Genomic DNA, 17,581 nt, shown 5'->3' with positions numbered 1-17,581 from the left:
TCTCAAGGACTTGGCTTTTACTTTGGGGGAAATAGGGAGTCACTGAAAGTTCTGGAGCTTTTGTATATGCATATTGGTGTTTTTATTTTCACAGGATAGGTTCCAAAAGTAGGACTGACTGCTGGGTTAAGCTGTAGTGTATCTTAAAATTTAGTAGATATTGCCAGATCTTTCCTGAAAAGGCTCTAGCAATTCATGCTCAACCCAGCAATAAATGTCTGTTTCTCTGAATATTCTCCCACACTGCAGTGTCATTTACGAAGTTATGTTTGCCAATCTAAGGGGTGAGAAATGGTTTCTCACTACCATTTAATTTGTATGTATTCATATGTTTATTGCACATTTTTATTTTCTCTTCTCTAAGCTTTCTGTTCAAGTCTATTTTCTTTGGAGTTATTTGTCATATTTTATCAGTGGGCTGCGGTCTGTGTGTATCAGATATATTAAGCCTTTGTTATATGTGTTGAAAAATTTTTCTACATTGTCTTTTAATGTCTGTATTTTTTTTTACATTAATTCTATTAAATCTTCCTCTACCTACTTTCTTTTTTTTTTTTTTTTTTTTTGCGGTACGCGTGCTTCTGACTGTTGTGGCCTCTCCTGTTGCGGAGCACAGGCTCCGGACGCACAGGCTCAGCCACCATGGCTCACGGGCCCAGCCGCTCCGCGGCATGTGGGATCTTCCCAGACCGGGACACAAACCCGTGTCCCCTGCATCGGCAGGCAGACTCTCAACTGCTGCACCACCAGGGAAGCCCTACTTTCTTTTTTTTAACTAATTTTTATTGGAGTATAATTGATTTACAATGTTGTTAGTTTCTGCTGTGCAGCAAAGTGAATCAGTTATACATATACATATATCCACTCTTTTTAAGATTCTTTTCCCATATAGGTCATTACAGAGTATTGTTTTCTCCAGATATAGGCCCAGGAGTGGGATTGCTGGGTCATATGGTAGTTCTATTTTTAGTTTTTTTTTTTTTTTTTTTTTAATTTTATTTATTTATGGTTGTGTTGGGTCTTCGTTTCTGTGCGAGGGCTTTCTCTAGTTGTGGCAAGTGGGGGCCACTCTTCATCGCTGTGCGCGGGCCTCTCACTATTGTGGCCTCTCTTGTTGCGGAGCACAGGCTCCAGATGCGCAGGCTCAGTAATTGTGGCTCACGGGCCCAGTTGCTCTGTGGCATGTGGGATTTTCCCAGACCAGGGCTCGAACCCGTGTCCCCTGCATTGGTAGGCAGATTCTCAACCACTGCGCCACCAGGGAAGCCCTATTTTTAGTTTTTAAAGGAACCTCTGTACTGTTCTCCCTAGTGGCTGTACCAATTTACATTCCTGCCAACAGTGCAAGAGAGTTCCCTTTTCTCCACACCTTCTCCAGCATTTATTGCTTGTAGAGTTTTTGATGATGGCCCTTCTGACTGGTGTGAGGTGATATCTCATTGTAGTTTTGATTTGCATTTCTCTAATAATTTTGATGTTGAGCATCTATTTATGTGCTTTTTGGCCATATGTATATCTTCTTTGGAGAAATGTCTGTTTAGATCTTCCACCCATTTTTTGATTGGGTTGTTTATGTTTTGATATTGAGTTGTATGAATTGTTTGTATATTTTGGAGATAAATTCTTTGTCAGTTGCTTCATTTGCAAAAATTTTCTCCCATTCTACGGGTTGTCTTTTCATCTTGTTTATGGTTTCTTTTGCTGTGCAAAAGCTTTGAAGTTTAATTAGGTCCCATTTGTTTATTTTTGTTTTAATTTTCATTACTCTAGGAGGCGGGTCAGAAAAGATGTTGCTGTGATTTATGTCAAAGAGTGTTCAGCCTGTTTTCCTCTAAGAGTTTTATAGTATCCTACCTCACATTTAGGTCTTTAATCCATTTTGAGTTAATTTTTGTGTATGGTGTTAGGGAGTGTTCTAATTTCATTCTTTTACATGTAGCTGTCCAGTTTTCCCAGAACCACTTATTGAAGAGGCTGTCTTTTCTCCATTGTGTATTCTTGCCTCCTTTGTCATAGATTAGGTGACCATGGGTGCATAGGTTTATGGGCTTTCTATCCTGTTCCATTGATCTATATTTCTGTTTTTGTGCCAGTACCATACTGTTTTGATGACTGTAGCTTTGTAGTATAGTCTGCAGTCAGGGAGCCTGATTCCTCCAGCTCTATTTTTCTTTCTCAAGATTGCTTTCTATTCAGGGTCTTTTGTGTCTCCATACAAATTTAAAAATTTTTATTCTAGTTCCATGAAAAATTCCATTGGTAATTTGATAAGGATTGCATTGACTCTATAGACTACCTTGGGTAGTACAGTCATTTTGACAATATTGATTCTTGCAGTCCAATAACGTGGTATATCTTTACAGTTTGTGTCATCTTTGATTTCTTTTATCAGCTTCTCATAGCTTTCAGAGTACAAGTCTTTTGTCTCCTTGGTAGATTTATTCCTAGGTATTTTATTCTTTTTGATGCGATGGTAAGTAGGATTGTTTCTTTAAAAAAGAAAGAAATCCTGCCATTTAGGACAACATGGATGAACCTAGAGGTTCATTATGCTAAGTTAAATAAAGCAGTCACAGAAGGATAAATACTGCATGATTCCACTTACATAAGGTATCTAAAATAGTCAAACTCATAGAAGTAGAGAATTGAATGGTGGTTACCAGTGCTGGGGGTGGGAAATGGGTAATTGTTTTTCAATGGGTATAAAGTTTCAGTTATGCAAGATGAATAAGTTCTAGAGATCTACTATAAAACACAGTACCTATAGTTAACAAATACAAAAAGGGGTTTGGAGGTGATAAATATGTTTAGTACCTTGGTTGTGGTGATGGTATCATGTCCAAACTCATCAAATTTTATACATTAGATATGTGCAATTTTTTGTATATCAATTATACTTCAATAAATCTTTAAAAAATATAGTTACTCACACAAGGGGAAACTGGAAAGAGGAAAGCCAATTTAGGCTTCTGAATTGTGAATGGGGTCAGGAATCAGAGGCACCATTACTTCAGAAGACAGATTGAGTGGTGAAAGTCAAAACTGGCACAATGAAACTCACCAGTCAACTAGAGGCATCCTTTACACAGAGCCCTAATCAAGTTTTCATCTCTCATTCTTAAATGTAAATGGACACCTGATGGAATCCTTGAGAAGAAACAAATAGTAGGGAAAGAGATGGAAAGTAACTAACTCTCAAAAAAACCTTGTAATAAATGGAATTAAAAAAAAAAAACTATTGTCTTCAGTAGTAGAAAAACAGTATCGGATTCATTTTTCAAAAAAGATGTATAAAAAAAGAAAGTTTTAAAAAGAGGTTTTGGAAATTAAAAATATGATGGCAGAAATTTAAAAATCACTAGAATGAATGAATGAGCTGAGAACATTTTACAGATGGTAGATTCAAAAGAAAAAAAATATAAAGAACTGCCCCAAGACCCTGAAAAGCAGGAAGCTTGTAGAGGATAAACCTAGGAGACCTAATATCCAACTAACATGAATTCCAAAAGATAGGAGAAAGCAGAAGGGAGGAAATAACTGAAGAACTATTACAAGCAAAATTGTGTGACTTAAAATAAGTAGGTTTCCATTTGAAAGGGCCCTGGAGTACCCAGAACAATGAATAAAACCAACCCTCACACTAAGGCAATTAAAAGAACAAGAGAAATCTCCTGAAAGAACAAACAATGAAACAGACCTCTCCAGTCTGTCAGACCCTGAATTGAAAAAGGAGGTAATAAAATTGCTGAAGGAATTAAGAAACACTATTGATAGAAATGCAGATCACTGTAATACAGAACTAGAAATTATAAAGAGGAGCCAATCAAATTTAGACAACTCAATTGCTGAGATGAAAACTGAGCTAAAGGCAATAAATCTGTTGCATTTCTTTACACTGACAATGAAATATCAGAAAGGGAAAGTTAAAAAAAAAAGCAGTCACTTATAAAATTGCATCAAAAACCCCCCAAAATTTAGGAATAAACCTGACCAAGGAAGTGAAAGACTTATATGCTGAGAACTATAAAACATTGATAAAGGAAATCAAAGATTTCTGCAGAAAAATACAAGATAATATTAGGAGAAGTCCACTTAGTAAGATTTATATCCATAAGATCAACAAACTCAAACCAATAGTTTTCCCCTATGCCAGCAATAAAAATTTAGAAAATGTAAAAGAAAAATGAGTTTCCATTTATAAATATAATTGTAAAATGCCTAGCACTAAATTTACCCAATGAGCTTACCATAGGGATTATTAAAAAACAATAACTTTACTATAGAACTTGAATATGTACTTGAATAAATAAAGAGACATGCCATCTTTCTAGTTGGGACCATTCAGAATTTTTTAAATTTTAATTTAATTTTTAAATTTTAATTTAAAATTTAATTTAAATCTATATATTCATTCAATGTCTATTGACTGAATCCCAGAAAGATGAGTTATACTACAGAACATTAACAATTGGTCCCAACATTTATCTAGAAGAGAAAGAACTCAAGAATATCTATGAATATTTTGAAAATAGGAATGATAAAGAGCTTTACCTATAAAGCCATAGTAACTAAAATATTTCAGTGTTGAAAGAGGAATAAAAAAGTAGAATCATGGATCAGAACAAGGATCACCTATATATAAAAGGTAATCTAGTATATGTTTAAAATGTTCTTTCAAATCAGTAGTTAAACTACTAAGTTAATGTTATTGCATAAATGGTCCTTTTTTTGAAGGAAAAAAATGGTAGTTCTGTAGCTCATTCCATTTGCAAAAACAAATCTCCCGTGGAATTAAGAAAGAAATATAAACCAACCAAAAAAACAACTAAGCAAACTATAAAACATTTTACCTTTCCTTTTTTCTTTCCTTTCTATCTGCCATTCTACTGGCCACTGCCCCTTATTCGAAGAAAATTTTTGCAAATACCTTACCAGGAGTCCTTACAAAATTCATGATTATTTCCATTTTCACAGAGATTCCATTAAATATCCTGATCTTTCAACTTGCTGACCTTCTTACCTCTAATAATCTTGTCTTCCACTTGATTTCTGCAACTTTCTTCCATGGCCATACTTTAGACTTCATCATTTCTCCAATTTATGCATGCTCCAAAATCTCAGACTCAAATATGACCACTGCCTCATCTATTGCAGGTCATGTCTTCTAACACCTGCACTCCAATGAATCTGTGATCCCCTACCCTCAGGTTCCCAATTCTGCTACATTTTTTTAAAATTTTTCATAATTGCTTCTATGTCTTCACTTTTCTTACCCACCTAAATTCATGATATACTGTTATATTCCAGGGTTCTTAACCTTGGCTATACATTAGAATCTACTAAGGAGTTTTAAAACATTCTAATATCCAAATACAACTGGGAAGGGGATCAGTAAGTTCAAAGCTCCCCATCATGCAGTCAAGTTCTAGGACTGCTATTAAAATCTGCCTCTTAAATTCACCTTTAACTTCCTCGTTCACATCTCCCTCCAGTGAATTTATCTAATATATCGATAACCCTGGATAAAATCAGATTAGCCCCTCTTCCACTCATCAGCACCCAAGCTATCTGGAGAAAAAAAAACAAGCATGCTAAGTGCTCTCTCTTTAAGTTTATAATCATTAAGCTGAAATGGATTCTCGGTGCTGTTGAGTAATCGTACATCATGCTACTCATTTCACTTTTTCCTTCCCTGAATGACTGTTTTACAGCTTTTCTATCCTCAAACTCTTCCAACCTTTTCTCTCCCTCTCAACTGAGAATGTAGATGCAAAATAGAAGAATGTAACTGCATCCTCTCACCATGGAATACATCAGCCTACCTACATGGGCACCCATTGGCCTTCCCTCCTGTTACAGTGCACAGATTGCCTCTCTTCAGCCTAAGGACAATCCCCCCACTTGGGCACTGTTTTCCATTACCTCTCCCTGACTCAGGCACAATCAATACAGAATCATTCTTTCTCACTTCTGCCTCAACAACTTTTCCTTCTCTATTGGACTATTACTATCAACATACAGCATGCTTCAATATTACCCATTTAAAAATATCCCTACACTCAGATTACCTCTCCTGTTGTGTTTCTTGTTTGAAATTGTCCATATTAACTGTCTCCACTTTTCCACCTCAGTCTCTCTTGCACGCATTCAAGTTTTACCCCTACCAGTACCCTATACATAATATTCTGGGTTTATGTTTTCCCTGACCTCCACACTGCCAAACCCAAAGGCCAATTCTCAGTCCTCCTCTTACTTTATCCCTCAACCTCATGGACATTGATAAACTTCTCCCTTCTGGAAATGCTTTCTTCATTTGGCTCCTGAGAGCCATGCCTTTATGGCTTTCCAACTATCTCCTTGGCTAGTCCTACTCTTTTGCATGTATTCAACTCCTCAAGGACAGTTCTCTTACCTCTTTTCTATCTGCACTCCTTCCCTGTGTAATCCTATCTATTCCCATGGCTTTGGATACCAGCCACACATGGACAATTCCCAAATGTGCATCTCTACCTCATATCTCTCCCCTGGACTCCAGATTTATATTCAACCATCTTCACTTTGATGACACAGGTAGGCCTTTTACAATTAGCAGGCAGCAACTGATCACTGATCTTCTGAGTCACCTCTTGAAACCTGCTTATTTTCTAATTTTTCCATATATAGGATTTAGTAAATACATATAACAGCACCTATGAGGTATATGCTCTTATTATCCCATTTTACAGATGAAGAAACAGAGGTACAGAGATGTTAAGCAATATCCCCAAGGCCACATAATTATTGAAGAACAGAGTGAGGCTTTGGACCAGAGTCCAGGCCCTTTAATCACTACACAATGTTGCCATCTAGGCAAATGACAACGCTCTCCTTTAATTGCTTTGGCTAAAACATTTCCAGTCTTCTATGACACTTCTCTTCCTCTCATACTTAATGTCTGATCCATCTTTGACTGTTCTTGGCTTTACCATAGAAACATATCCAGTATCCCACCCTTTTTCTTTATATTCATTGCACCAACCTGGTCCCAACCACCATCATCTCTTGCCTGGCTACTGTCATAGCTACCAACGAGTCTTCTTGTTTCCACTCATGTCATATTGCAGCTGTTCTCCAAACATCAAACATAAGCAAAAGAGATCTTTTAAAAACTGAAATCAGATTACTTCACTCTATTGAAAACCCTCCAATGACTCCCCACTCTATTTTGAATAAAGTCTTGACCATGACCCATGAGAAACATGACCTTCCAACCTCATTTTCTACTACTCCTCTTCTAGATCACTGCCCTTTGGCACCTTAACCTCCAAGCCTTCTTCAGACATTCCAAGCATGTTTCTATGCCTGACTTTTCGTTGGCTGTTTCCTCTACTTAGAACATTTCTTCAGGAATTGGCATGGTGCTTTTCCTCAATACATTCATGACTCTCATCAAATACGAACCTCTCAGAAAGCCCTCCCAGGACATCCTGTCTAAAATTGCACTCCCATTACACTCTATCCATGTACCCCATATGCTTTTTTCTTTATACTCTTACCACTTTCTGTCATTAAATTATACATTTATTTGTTCATCTGTTTACTATTTGTCTCTCACTGGAATGTCATTTCCATTAGGGCGGGGACTTGGTCTGCTTTGCTCACCATGATATTCCAGCATCTCATTAAGTTCTGAAAACATGGTATCGGGAAATATTTGTGAATGAATGAATAAAGTATTAGTATAATATATAGGAGAATATGGTTAGAATTCTGAGTATATAAAAGGCATTTTAAAAAAAGCATAAGGAGGATAACATTGGTGAACTTGAGTATAAAAACGGATATGGATACATGTACCCCAATGTTAATCGCAGCATTATTTAAATTGCCAAGATATGGAAGCAACTTAAGTGCCCATCAACAGATGAATGTATAAATAAGGCATGATGCACACACACACACACACACACACACACACTGGAATATTACTCAGCCATTAAAAAAATAAAATTTTGCTATTTGCAATAATGTGAATGGACCTAGAGTATTGTGCTTAGTGAGACAAGTCAGATAGAAAAAGACAAATACTCTATGTTATCACTTATATATGGAATCTAAAATATAAAACAAATGAATGTATATAACAAAACAGCAACAGATTTACAGATATAGAGAACAAGCTAGTGGTTACCAGTGAGGAGAGGGAAGTGGGGAGGGGCAAGATAGGCATATGAGATTAAGAGACACAAACTACTATGTATAAAATAAATAAGCAACAGGCATATATTGTATAGCACATGGAAATATATCCATTATTTTGTAATAACTTTAAATGGAGTACAATCTATAAAAAATTGAATCACTGTGTTGTACACCTAAAACTCATGTAATATTGTAAATCAACTCTACTTCAATTAAAAATAATAAAAAATTTTTAAAAATTGTATGTTATTTTTGAATAAAATGGGAAAATGAAACTAGACTATAGGTTAACCCTTGGTTAGTATCCACATAAAATAATGTAAACAAAAATTCATCAGAGGGTAGGATCGAACAGTTTGAGGCAGGCCAGAAGTCCAGTATAGAACAATTAGAAGAGCTGGGTAGAATACCAGAAAATAATTTTAAAGGGACTAGAGAGCTACAGAAGCAACAGAGTCTGCAGAGACTAAGGTTCTAGAGATTGGAGACCTTTGGGAGCTGAGAAGCTATAATTGTTATTTTTCAGGGTGGTGGCTGGTATTTGCTGATTCTGGGAACAGAGGCTGAGAATTTGGGCTTGGCCAAGACCAAAGAGTGTTACTCTTAGCAGGGAACACAGAGAGCTTGTGACAGTCACACAGGGCTGGAGACTTGAGGGGCCTCAACACACAACCCATTCTTCTTCCCAAGATATTTGGTAAAGTTTTTAAGGCCAGGAGGCTGGAATAAAAATGTAAAAAGTCTCTGAAAAGCAAAGCAGAATTACCTGAAGGCTCACCATGCAGAAAAGGCAAAGACAATCATGATGAGGTCCAGAGAACATAAAGGGAGAGAGTTGAAAGCTCTGAAGGGAGTGATGATGTGGCTTTGGAATCTGTAGCCTTTTTGTCCCATGAGAGCACTTGTAAATTCTGAACATAGCTAGAAGCTAAGAATCTGGACTTGGCACAGGCAAAGGGCTGTAGCTGGAGGACAAAGAAACTAGCAGAACTTCTGATGGTCATTTGGAGTTGGAGTGCAAAGTTAGAGACTTCAAGGAAATTAAAAACTTGGTTGGTTTTCTCAAGAACTTTTTTCATTTCTAAAGCTGCATGAAGAAAGAGGGTGAAAATATGACAAAAGCTTTGAAAAGCAGAGAAAACTTGATTGCTCTCTTTCAGTTGAAAGCCCTGGATGTCCTCATCTGTGATCAGGGCAAACCAGAGGTATATTAAATCTTATCAAAAAATGCATACTAATCTTGAGTCATTTCATGCCCTGAATGTGTAATGTAGTCTGCCTCATTGTTTTACTTGCTTAGCAGAGGAAAGGGGAATCACTCTTATGTGGAAGAGAATATTTGGGGGCTCCATGTCTTGCATACACAATGTCTGGCATTCAATCAAAAATTAATAGGCATGTCAAAAGATAGGACTATAAGACCAAACCAAGAAAAAAAAAGATGATGGAAGCAAGTGCACAGATGATCCAGAGATTGGACTTAGCACATAAAATCTGTGATTAACATGGTCAAGAAAATGGATGAAATGATGGAGAAAATAGAAAGTCAGATAATTCTACCAGAGAATTGGAATCTACAAAAAATAATGAAATGGAATATTTAGATCTAAAAATACAATTTTAAAAATGAAACTTGTTGGTAGTATTTAGCAGAAGATTGGATTAAAAAGACAACACTTTTCGATTGGCCAACTAGAAGATAGATACCTCAATAAAAGACATCCAACTAAAGTACAGACATTTAAAAAATGGAAAAATGCAGAAAAGCATGAAAGGAATATGTGAGAGACAGTCAAAAGGTCTAGTATAATCTGCTTTTGAGCCCTAGAGAGAGGAGGAAGCTGGGGGGGGGGGGGCAGAAGAAATATTTGAAGAGTTAACGGCTAAGGATTTTCCAAAACAGATAAAAGGCATCAACTCACAAATTCAAGCAACTGTGAAAACACCAACAGGCTAAATGCAAAACAAAAACAATAAAAAAACAAACAAACAAATCTAGACTCACTACAGTTTAAATGCTAAGAGAAAATCCTAGAAGCAGTCAGAGAAAACTTCAAGAGCCACAATCCAACCTCAAGCCATAAACTTTGAAAAATGGCAGTTAATCAATCAATCAATCAATCACTTAGTCAATGACCATAAGTTTCCGGTGTGGTAGGTCAGGATTCAAAACATCTCAATCTCTCCCAACTCCCACAAGCAGTACAGAGTTCTGTTGAAAAAAACTTGAGTTGGAAAAAGCATTTAAACATGTTATTAATCATAGAAGAGATGAAACCACCATAAGGATTTGCCAGGCAAAAGTAAAGGGAAGGAGAAACCAGAGAGGTAAGCAAAGCACAGAGACACTTTTGATTTGAGGGCATCTGCTGACCCCAGAGAATCAGGACCTCAGGTTTGACAGCATTAAGGAGTGAGAGAGACAGAAATAAAGTCTAGAGTCCACACAGGGTGGAGAGTCCAATGGGAGTCCAGACCCTGACCTTGACATATTCATGGTGAGAATAAGTGGAGGGATATCTCTGAATATACTGAATTGTATTCCCAGTTAAATCACCTGGGTTCCCCCAGGTTCTCTCAGCCCCTGAACATGTGCTAAACAGTTCCCAAATTGGTGCGTCCCGAGGCACCTGGTTGTAGCAAACAGAAATCCTTTCCAAAGCCTAGTACCTTCACTGTGGTCCCAGATTTTACCCATAAATAATTTTTCTAAATATGATGCTAGTACATAGTCAAAGATAGCCAGCTATATAAGCAAAATAATCTTTGTGAATAGAGTGTGGAAAGGAAAAAAATAGTAACTTTATAGTGGAAAAGCCTGGCAAACACTACCTAAACCAAATGATCAAGGCCAGCATTCCTGGTGATAAGTCAGGTTGACATATCCCCTGATACGAGGTGATGAGAAGGGCATTTCACCTCTGTGGTTTTCTTTCATAAAACCTATAACCCCATTATAATCATGAGAAAGACATCAAGACAAACCAAAATTGAAAGATTCTACAAAATGCCTGATCAGTACTCTTCAAACTGTCAAGGTTGTGAAAGACAAGGGAAGACTGAGAAACTGTCACAGACCAGAAGAGAAGAGGTGATGGGATGGCTCAATGCAATGTGGTATACTGGATTCAATCCCACAAAAGAAAATGGACATTGGTGGAAAAACTGGTGAAACTGAAAAAAGTCTGGGCTTTAGTTAGCAGTAACCTACTAATACTGGGTTTTATTAGTTTCAACAAATGTACCACAATAATGTAAGAGGATAACAACACAGGAAATGAAACTGGGTGTACAGTATTAGAGACTGCTGTACTATCTTTGCAACTTTTCTGTAAATATAACATTATTCCAAAATAAAAAGTTTATTTAAAAAAAGAAATCTGTGAGTGAGAACTGGCAGAAACAACAGAAAACAGGGTCACAAACACCTCATATATTGAAAGTATCAGACGCCAAATATAAAACTTCTTTGATCTGTGTAAGTCTTTTTATTAAGAAAGAAAGCCTATAGCAAACATCATTCATAATTGTATAATGATAAAGGACTTCCCTCTGGGACTGGAATCAAGATAGAGATGATTACTATCACTACTTATACTCGCCATGTACAAAGTCCTAGCCCACACAGTAAGGCAAGAAAAAGAAGTAGGAAGTATAAGAATTAGATTGAAAGTAACAAAATAGTCATTATGTATACATTATATAAATTTATATCTATATACAAAATATATATCTCCATACAATTTATTAGAATTTTTTAAAGTTTGGCAGTTTCAATTTATTTTTATATCTTAGTAACAAGCAGCTAGAAAGTTGATTTTTAAATTATATAGATATCATAGTACAAAGATCTCAAGTATCTATGAATAAATCTAGCAGAAGTATAAGACTTCTAGACAGAAAAGTTTAAATTTTATTAGAAAATATTTTTAAATTAATATATATATACCATATTAATGAGATGGAAGACAAGATTGTAAAGATGTCAGTTCTCTTCAGATTGACCTATAGAGTCAACGCAATCCTAACCAAAATCTCGACAAGATTTTGACAAGCTGATTTGGAGATGCAAAGGGCCAAGACACTTTGGAAGAAGAAAAGAACATGGGAAGATTTACTCTTCAAGAGTTCACGTGAAGTTGTTGTTGCCATGACAGTGTGGAAACGCATAAGGAGAGGCTGTCATAGGTCAATGGCAGAGAAGAGAGTGCACAGAAACAGACCCTGCACGTATGGCCCCTTGGCTAATGGGAAAGGGAGCACTGCAGATCAGTGGGGAAAGGGATGGTTTAACAGATTAAAGGATTCTCAGACAAAAATTCATAAGAATTAAAGTAGAAGCTTTAACCATAGATCAGACGGGAAGTAATATGGTCTCAGATAAGACAGGAAATGTGGGGGGGAAAGAAACAAAAACATTCACTCAGCTTAAGGCTGTGGGTGGTGGGAGAGCTGCCCAGGTCATGCTGGAATGAAATGGGCTGTAAAACCAGGGCAGGCATATGAACAAGAAAGTAAAGCAACACTTGAAACCAAACTGCAAATAGAATCAATCTGGAAGGATAACCCAGAGGATGAAGAAAACATCCCCAAAGCACTGAACATCGCACAAAAACCTAAATAGCAAAGCAAGAGCATGAAGATAGGGTGATAAAATAACAATACGTGACTTCAAGTGGAGTTGGAAGAGCTGTAGAAACAAATTAAGATCCCCCCAAATAAACAAATCAACTTAAAAAAACCCCCAAGAAACCAAAAACTACTAAAAATTAAATAATTGTCATGAAGGAAAGTTTGAGACAACCATCACGAGCAGAAAGTAAAAAGCTAAAGAAATGAAAGATTAGGGACAGATAAAAGCTGTGAAGGCTGAAGTTGCTCCAGTGGAAGAATAATTTTGCCCCAGAATTGAAATAGAAAATCGTTTCGGTGATACTAGAGGAGAAACTTACCCTGAAGTAAAGGTAGAATTGAATCTATCACCTTAAAAACACAAGGGCTATATTTAAAGACTGTGCACACAGAATTTATCAATAACTTTCTGCATCACTTTATTTATTCATAATAACAACGGTACATCTATTTTATAAAATCAATACAATAATAAGGCTATACTTTAAAGTTTAAGCTTTAATAAGATAAAGTCACCACAACAAAGTGAAAGGGCAAGGAAAGTATATTTATAAGTTTCAGAATTTTAGCAAATTCTCCCTTACAGTTAAAGAAAGAATAATCACCTCAACTCACTAACACTGGCAATAAATCAACCAGCACTTCATAGAAGAGGCCAATAGACAAAAAAACTGTTCAACCTCTCATGTAATCGGGAGGGTAAAGTTAACAAGATGCAACTCTTGATCCACCACCTCTGCAAAGTTTGGGTGTGGGGAGATGGCTCACCTAAATCTTGTAGGTGAATACATTGGTTCAGCTACTTAGAAAGGCTGTTTGCAGAATCTATAAACAATTAAACATTAGTACCCTTTGCCTCAGCAATTCCATTTTTTTGGTTATTGACACAAGACAAACACTTTTATATGTACAAAAATATAAAGAAATACATAATCATTGTTATCACTGCTTCTTCGTAAAAGTGAACAATTGAAAATGATCTAAATGTCTGTCAATAGGGTGGGGAGGAGGGATGCTTTAAAAACCATGGTGTATGGGGCTTCCCTGGTGGCGCAGTGGTTAGGAACCCGCCTACCAATGCAAGGGACGTGGGTTTAAGCCCTGGTCTGGGAAGATCCCACATGCTGTGGAGCAACTAAGCCTGTGTGCCACAGCTAGTGAGCCTGTGCTCTAGATCCCACAAGCCACAACTACTGAAGCCTACATGCTGCAACGACTGAAGCCGACATGCCTAGAGCCCATGCTCCGCAACAAGAGAAGCCACTGCAATAAGCCTGCACTCCGCAACAAAGACCCAATGCAGCCAAAAATAAAAAAACAAAACAAACAAACAAAAAACTATGGTGTAAGTCAGAATGGCCATCATCAAAAAGTCTATAAATAATAAATGCTGGAGACAGTGTGGAGAAAAGAGAACCCTCTTACACTGCTGGTGGGAATGTAAATTGGTACAGCTACTATGGAGAACAGTATGGAGATTCCTTAAAAAACTAAAAATAGAGCTACCATATGATCCAGCAATCCCACTCCTGGGCATATATCTGGAGAAAACCATACTTGGAAAAGATACACGCACCCCAATGTTCATAGCAGCACTATTTACAATAGCCAAGATGTGGAAGCAACCTAAATGTCCATCAACAGATGAACAGAGAAAGAAGATTGGTATATTTATACAATGAAATATTACTCAACCATAAAAAAAGAACGAAATAATGCCATTTGCAGCAACATGGAGGGACCTAGAGGTGAAGTCAGTCAGACAGAGAAAGACAAATCTCATATGATATCACTTATTTGTGGAATCTAAATATGATACAAATGAACTTATTTACAAAACAGAAACAGACTCACAGACATAGGAAACAAACTTATGGTTACCAAAGGGGAAACGTGGGGGGAGGGATAAATTAGGAATTTTGGAGTAACATATACACACTAGTATATAAAGTAGACAAACGACAAGGACCTACTGTATAGCACAGGGAACTATACTCAATATTTTGTAAAACCTATATGGGAAAAGAATCTGAAAAAGAATATATATTTTTATATGTATATATGTGTGTGTGTGTGTGTGTGTGTATATATATATATATATATATATATATATAGAACTGAATCACTTTGCTCTACACCTGAAACTAACACCATATTGCAAATCAACTATATTTCAATTAAATAAACAAACAATAAAAACGATGGTGTATCCATTCTACGGGATAGTATTGGGTTGGCCAACAAGTTCATTCGGATTTTTCTGTAACCTCTTACGGAACTTTTTGGCCAATATATAGCTGTTAAAAAGAATGAGAAGAGCCTATGGCTATTAAAGTCAGTGAAAATGCAAAATGGCATTCACAATATGAATCCATTTTTTAAAAAAACAGGATTCAAATTTTGTATTTAAGAAAATGAGTTATATATGTAAATGCAAAGAAAAGGATCTGGAAGGTTATGCCTGCGACTCTAACAGGACTGGTATTGGAAGCTGCAAGTGGGTGAGTGGTGAACAGGACTTTTTCCCTCTATATACTTCTGTATCGTTTGAAATTTTATGAGCAAGAATGCATAATGTATTTCTTTCGTATTAAAAAATCAAAAACTTTAAAATATTAAGTAGTGGTATTTCTGACCCATTACTAGAGAGAAAGATAGGATTTCTACTCTTTTTCTTGTAGAGGTGTAACCTATTCCAGAACAGAAAACGAAACCAAACATAAAATTACTCAGCCTGTGCTAGCTCTTTGCAGTTTGGGGTATTTCTCTTCCCTTTAATTTCTTTGCTTGGGATCGCTGGAGGAAGAACCCAGGCCCCCAGCTAGAACTGGGAATAGTGGTCCCGTCCACAGGACAGATAGGAGACCGACAGCACCACCCAGGGTTTGAGAATAAATCAGGGGTTTCTCCTGAATTTTTTATTTTCGAAACTACCTTCTTCGAAATGACCTGTGTGAAGTTAGAACTGACCTGAGGGGAACGAGAGTGACCTGGGGCCACAAGGAAATAAATCCTCGCTGCAAAGCCTCAGGAAGGACTGCTGCCTTCAGACAGGCCTGCCAGCTGAGCAGTAGCTGCAAAACAAGTAGTCACCTGTGTTGTGGCTGCAGGACTCAACCAGCAGGCGCCCTGCGGCAGTTTAAAATCCCTTCCTCATTATACATTCCTGCCCTTCATTACACTGCAGGTGACTGTTCTCCTACACCAGGTGTAAAGCAGAGGTTTAGTGCAGAGTCCAAAGGACAGCACTGAAGCAGCAGCGAGGCCAGTGGGAAAGGTGGGAGGAAGGGGGAGAAAGACTGACCTGCTGCTGAGCTCGCTGCCCCCACCAGCCATCTTCCCGCCCAGCCTGGCCTGGGCCTGAGCTTGGCCTCCGACCCCTCCAGGCTCCCCAGCCTCGGTCCGGTCCCGGGAGGCTGCTGGAGCCCTGAGCCCTGAGCAGGAAGTCTGCTCTTGGGACTCACCCAGAGATGACTCCGCCCAAGTAGGGAAAAGGGAAGTGAAAGTATTTATCAGTGAGCTGTGCTGTGCAGATGCCCTCCCTCTTCTCGTAACTCCACTGTGCTTCCAGCCATCCTGACATGTGATCCCAGGGATGAAAGACAAGGAATGACAGTCGGGGCCTGGAGGGCCAGGGGAGGAGCAGGGCCAGCCCTCAGGGGTCCACCTGTTTGTGCAAAGACAGCAACAACTTCTGCATGACCCCAACTGTCGCCAGTCTCCTGCCTTCTCAGAGCGGTTCAGAGCTTAGTACATGGTCGGGGTAAACTCCATCTGTGCCCCTTCCCCTTTCCGAGATGACCATGGTGGGGAGAGGGAAAGACAGAGACTTCAAATCTTTTCTCTGGGCTGTGGGAGAGCCTGGACCGATGCATTTAGGTCATAGCGTATGGACACAGACCAGGAGAGAGCCCAAATGCTCAGCTTTATAAAGTGGAGAGAATGTTCTTAGTATTCCTGGAAATCAGTCAGAGGTAGGAGAAAAATCTCCAAGGCCCTGGGGCCAGAGGCTGGAGCCAAGTTGGTGACAAGTGTTACATCTTAGGTGCAAGGGTCCAAGGTGCCCCGACTATGGGGTTGCTTCACAACTGCAGCCAGGGGTGAAGAGGAGAAACCTGGGAAGCAGTGATGGGAATGCTGAGGGGCAAAGGCTTCCCTTTGGATGGAGATGGAGGTTGGAACCCAGATAACCTAGAAATGAAAAGGCAGGTGACCCCAGCTGAGAGGGTGACCCTTGGCCCTGAAGTTGTGTCTGTGCACAGGTTTTTCACTCAGATACTGAGTCATCATTCCACGAAGAATGAGAAGTGATCAGAAGACTCACGTGAGTGAGCACAAAAGCAAAGCATATTTGAAAATGAGGGGGAAGGTTTCTACCTTCCCTCCACTTCTTTCTTTCCCCCAAAGAAGTGAGCATCATATCTCAGTGGTTAGGACAGATCCCAGGACACTGATGAGGGCATCTCTTCCAGTGGGCAGGGTCTCAGTGGTACCAGGTCCTGCACACGTGTGGATCCCTCTCTCCCTCCCTCACTTTGGGGGTGTAGAAGGACTAGTAAGCCGAGCCTCTGTTGGGCACAACCGTCCTCTGCTCCTGACTCCATGAGGCGTGGGGTCCAGACAAGGCTGGCACAGACCACACCTGCCGTTTCTAGCGTCCCCTCTCCCTCTTCTCTCTGCCCCTGGGCAGCTGGTGGCCCAGGCCACTGCCATGCTGGCTGCTGACATAAATGTGCCCACTTTTCTGTTGTCTGTTGAGGACCTTCAC

At 38.6% G+C, this 17,581-nt stretch overlaps 1 protein-coding gene across 2 annotated transcripts in view; it reads right to left on the bottom strand.

Annotated features, from left to right (window-relative positions):
* The window catches only part of SP100 (SP100 nuclear antigen), an 87,859-nt gene extending 71,587 nt beyond the window's left edge, over positions 1–16,272 (bottom strand). For both annotated transcript variants that reach the window (XM_033425663.2, XM_033425667.2), the window contains exon 1: positions 16,118–16,272. In XM_033425663.2, coding sequence (XP_033281554.1) covers positions 16,118–16,149 — 32 coding nt within the window. In that variant the 5' untranslated portion in view covers positions 16,150–16,272. The remainder of the gene's footprint in view (positions 1–16,117) is intronic.
* Between the last annotated feature and the right edge of the window lie 1,309 nt (positions 16,273–17,581).

The sequence above is a fragment of the Orcinus orca genome, chromosome 7 (assembly GCF_937001465.1).
Source record: "Orcinus orca chromosome 7, mOrcOrc1.1, whole genome shotgun sequence".
Lineage (NCBI taxonomy): Eukaryota > Metazoa > Chordata > Mammalia > Artiodactyla > Delphinidae > Orcinus > Orcinus orca.
This window is presented reverse-complemented; position numbering and strand designations above follow the sequence as displayed.